We start from the raw sequence: 5,000 nt of genomic DNA, 5'->3' as shown, positions 1-5,000 counted from the left end.
TGGTGTACATTTTACTTCTCTCCTTCCGCTTAGAGGGTGTGATGTGTGTGTAAGGGGAGAGAGGTTGCTATTCGTATTACGGGAGAGCGGTGGTGTTGTGGTGTTATTTTTAGAGATGTTTGTTGTTCGTAGTTGTGGTGTACATTTTACTTCTCTCCTTCCGTTTAGAGGTTGTGATGTGTGTGGAAGGGGGGAGTGGAATTGTTATTTGTGTTATGATAAACTAAGTGTTCCTTCTTTTCTTCCTTTATTCATCATCACTATTCCTATCGTTGTCAGAATGCTAAGTGGTGGTGAGGCACTGAAGTAAAAGGACACAATGATGAACTAGAAGGCTCCTCCCCACATACCTATAGTCTCTCTCTCTCAGCAAACAAACATAGGATATCATAACAAAGGCAAAGACTCCTCGACACATACACCTAACCCTTTTCTCTCTCTCCTTCCACAGCATGCAAACAACGTGCGTCGCCTGGCAGTGGAGCGGGGCAACCAGGACTCCCCAGGGCCGCAGCATGGTCAGGGCGGCGGGCGGCGGTACTCCAGCAAGTGGGAGATTCCGCAGTACGATGTCGTGTACCGCCAGAACATCATGCCGGGCTCCTTCTTCGCCAGAGACAACGTGCACAACTTCATCACGTGGTGCCGCGACCTGGGCATCCACGAGGTGCTGCTCTTCGAGACGGACGATCTTGTGCTGCTCAAAAACGAGAAGCACGTCATCCTCTCCCTGCTCGAGGTGGCCCGCCGAGGAGCCAGGTGAGGCGGGGGAGATGGTAGGGGTGGGAAGGAGGGAGTGAGAGAAGAATGGAGAGATAGTGACGGAGGGAGGGAGAGATGAGAATTAGGACGGAAGGGGGAGGTAGAGTGAGAGAGGGAGGGAGAGAGAGAAAGGATGAGGGAGAGAGAGAGAAAGGATGAGGGAGGAAGGGAGATATAAACTGAGGGAGGGAGCAAGAGGTGAGGAATGAGAGAGAGAGAGATGCAGAAAGCATGAGTGAAGAAGGCGAAAAAGAGATGCATGTGTAGATAGATTGATTATTGGACAGATATTTTAGCATAATGTATAAACTAAAACATTTAATTGATAGATATACAGTTAAATACTGAGATGGATAGATAGATGTACTTATAGATGGAGAAGCAGATACATAGACACAAACAAGGAGACAAATGAACTTACAGAAGATAGATTCATTACTACCCGCAGACACAGACCGAGAAAGACAGACCGCAGATAGACTTGTAGCTAGACAGACAAACTACTGAATTAATACAAAGACAAGGATATTAGTAGGAAAATTATGGTACAGAATTTAAAGGACAGGAGGATAGACTTGTAGCTAGACAGACAAACTACTGAATTAATACAAAGACAAGGATATTAGTAGGAAAATTATGGTACAGAATTTAAAGGACAGGAGGAAAGACACGAAAGATAAAAGATATAAATGGAGAAGGAAGGAAGGGAGGATGGAAGGAAGGAAGGGTGTGCCAGGTAAAATAAGAATAATTAATGAGGTTTAATTAAAGCAAATAAAAGAAGGGGGGAGAAACAGAAGAGAGAGAGAGAGAGAGAGAGAGAGAGAGAGAGAGAGAGAGAGGATGGGTGGAGAAACAAGAATAAAAAAATGGATAAAAAAAAGGAAAAAAGAAAAAAAGATAAATGGTGAAATAAGGTGGAGCGTGTTAATTAGCGAGGGAGAGCAGGTGTGCACATAGCTGACAGGTGTTCCGTACTACACCTGTGCTCGCCTCACCTGTAGCCACACCCTCACACCTGTAAAGGGATAAAACCACTCCTGGACGCCTTTTAAATACGGATGTGCTTACTTTCCATGCAGAGAGAGAGAGAGAGAGAGAGAGATATGGAGATGAAGGAGTGGTGATAGTCCTGGTGATCTGTCCGACAATCTCTCTACGCGGGTGATCTAAAGAGGGTGTTAAGAGGCGTGAAGCGTGCGTGGGGCGGCCTATAAGTGGTGTAGGGAAGGGAGGAGTGTCATTTTGCTCGCCCGCTGTGTCTTTAACAGAGAAATATTCGATAAAAAGCCTTCGTTATGGGACCTGATCGTGTCTTTACCTCGTGTGTGTGTGTGTGTGTGTGTGTGTGTGTGTGTGTGTGTGTGTGTGTGTGTGTGTGTGTGTGATCATTATCCCAGTACCCAAAAATGCATAAAGTGGAGAACAAAGAGTTTACTCCGTGGGACAGAGACTCAGCATATCAGCTCCCACGTTGTCGCGTCCAGCAATGTGAACTACCTGATATGGATAATTTTGTAGTTCTAGAGCCCACCTCATTACTCGGCCATTGGAGCACTTTGAAGACTGAAGATACACGAGGGGCTGGATAATTTTGTAGTTCTAAGAGCCCACCTCATTACTCGGCTATTGGAGCACTTTGAAGACTTTTTTTTTTTTTTTTTACATTACAAGGGCACTGGCCAAGGGAAAACAAAGTGTTGGAAAAAAAATCCTGCTGGTTGCCAGGCCCTGTTAAGAGGAAAGTAGGAGAAAGAAAAACAAAAAATCTAAAAGGAGGGTCCAGTTAACGTAAGAGGTGTCTTGACACTCCTCTTTTGAAAGAGTTTAAGTCATAGGCAGGTGGAAATACAGACACAGGTAGAGAGTTCCAGAGTTTACCAGTGTAGGGAATGAAGGAGTGAAGATACTGGTTAACTCTTGCATTAGGAAGATGGACAGAATAGGGATGAGAAGAAGTAGAGAGTCTTGTGCAGCGAGGCCGCAGGAGGGGGAAGGCATGCAGTTAGCAAGTTCAGAAGAGCAGACAGCATGAAAACAGCGGTAGAAGACAGATAAAGATGCAACATTGCGGCGGTGACTTAAAGAATCAAGACAGTCAGTTAGAGGAGAAGAGTTGATAAGACGAAAAGCTTTAGATTCCACCTTGTTTAGTAAAGCTGTGTGTGGATCCCCCAGACATGAGAGCCATACTCCATACACGGGCGGATAAGGCCCTGTACAGAGCAAGCAGCTGGGAGGGAGAGAAAATGGACGAAGACGCCACAGGACACCTAACTTCTTGGAAGCTGATTTAGCAAGAGTAGAGATGTGAAATTTCCAGTTTAGATTTTTAGTGAAGGATAGACCGAGTGTGTTTAATGTAGAGGAGAGGGAAGTTGAGTGTTATTGAAGAAGAGAGGATAGTTGTCTGGAAGGTTATGTCGAGTAGATAGTTGTAGAAATTGAGTTTTTGAGGCATTGAACAAAACCAGGTTTTCTCTGCCCCAATCAGAAACAAGTGAAAGATCAGAAGTTAGGCGTCCTATAGCATCTCGCCTTGAGTCATTTAATTGTTGTTGGGTTGGGCGTCTGTTGAACGCTGTTGAATAATGCAAGGTGGTATCATCAGCATAGGAGTGGATAGGGCATTGAGTCAGATTTAGGAGATCATTGATGAATAATAGAAAGAGAGTGGGTGATAGGACAGAACCCTGTGGAACACCACTGTTGATAGTTTTAGGGAAGAACAGTGACCGTCTACTACAGCAGCAATAGAACGATCGGAAAGGAAACTGGAGATGAAGGTACAGAGAGAAGGATAGAATCCGTAGGAGGGTAGTTTAGAAATTAAAGATTTGTGCCAGACTCTATCGAAGGCTTTCGATATGTCAAGGCCGACAGCAAAGGTTTCACCGAAGTCCCTAAAAGAGGATGACCAAGATTCAGTTAGGAAAGTAAGAAGATCACCAGTAGATCTGCCTTTACGGAAACCATACTGGCAATCAGAGAGAAGGTTGTGAGCTGATAGATGCCTCATTATCTTCCTATTAAGGATAGACTCAAAGGCTTTAGAAAGGCAGGAAATCAAAGCTATAGGGCGGTAGTTAGAAGGATTGGAGTGGTCACCTTTTTAGGGACAGGTTGAATGTGAGCAAACTTCCAGCAAGAAGGATAAATAGAAGTAGAGAGACACAGATGAAAGAGTTTGACCAGGCAGTGAGCGAGTTCGGAAGCACAGTTTTTGAGAACAACAGGAGGGACTCCATCCGGACCGTAAGCCTTCCGAGAATCAAGGCCAGAGAGGGCCAGGAAAACGTCTTTATAAAGAATTTTAATTTTAGGGATGAAGTAGTCAGAGGGTGGAGGAGTAGGAGGAATATGCCCAGAATCATCCAAAGTTGAGTTGGTAGCAAAGGTTTGAGCGAAGAGTTCAGCTTTAGAAAAGAAGAGACAGCTGTAGAGCCATCTGGATGAAGTAAAGGAGGGAAAGACGAAGAAGTAAAGTTGTTAGAGATATTATTGGCTAGATGCCAGAAATCTCGAGAGGAGTTAGAATTGGAAAGACTTTGACATTTTCTATTGATGAAAGAGTTTTTAGTAAGTTGGAGAATAGATTTGGCATGATTACGGGCAGAAATATATAGGGCATGAGTTTCAGCAGTTGGATGGCTACGGAACCGTTTGTGAGCCGCCTCTCTATCATTGACAGCACGAGAACAAGCAGAGTTAAACTGAAGATACACGAGGGGCTTGTGGTCTGTCTCCAGCAGGAACTCCTTCTCTTTGAGGTAGTAGTCAAACTTCTTGACTTCAAATACGATGGCGAGGGCTTCCTTCTCCGTAGTCGCATACTTCCGTTCACGGTCGAGCAGTTTACGACTTGCATAGGACACTGGACGAGGGGTCCCGTTGTCATACTGTAAAAGGACAGCCCCCCAGTCCGTAGTTGGAAGCATCGCACCTGAGGACGAAAGGGAGTGAAGGATCAGGGAGCCGAAGGATCGGATGCGAGGACAGAGCATCCTTGAGATGATTGAAGCGGGACAGGAGATCCTCGGACCACTGTAAAGGTGGAGGTAGTATTTCTGGAAGAGTCAGATGAAGGGTGCAACTTCTGCGTCTTCTTGTTACTTGACATGGAGTGGGACGTCTTTGGATATGCGTTACGAGCGGAAGCCCAATCATCTGCCAGCTGTACAGCTTCTTCGATAGATACCATTCCTCGTTCCTTGACAAACAAACGAAGGTCTGGGGAC

The 5,000-nt window shown here is 45.2% G+C and overlaps 1 protein-coding gene across 2 annotated transcripts in view; it reads left to right on the top strand.

Moving 5' to 3' along the window:
- The window catches only part of LOC123516437 (GAS2-like protein pickled eggs), a 323,999-nt gene that overhangs the window by 31,791 nt on the left and 287,208 nt on the right, over positions 1–5,000 (top strand). For both annotated transcript variants that reach the window (XM_045275715.1, XM_045275714.1), the window contains one exon: positions 452–759. In XM_045275715.1, coding sequence (XP_045131650.1) covers positions 452–759 — 308 coding nt within the window. The remainder of the gene's footprint in view (positions 1–451; positions 760–5,000) is intronic.

This window comes from Portunus trituberculatus, chromosome 41 (genome assembly GCF_017591435.1).
Source record: "Portunus trituberculatus isolate SZX2019 chromosome 41, ASM1759143v1, whole genome shotgun sequence".
NCBI lineage: Eukaryota > Metazoa > Arthropoda > Malacostraca > Decapoda > Portunidae > Portunus > Portunus trituberculatus.
The sequence above is the reverse complement of the archived record's forward strand: the minus strand, read 5'-3'. Positions and strand labels throughout refer to the sequence as shown.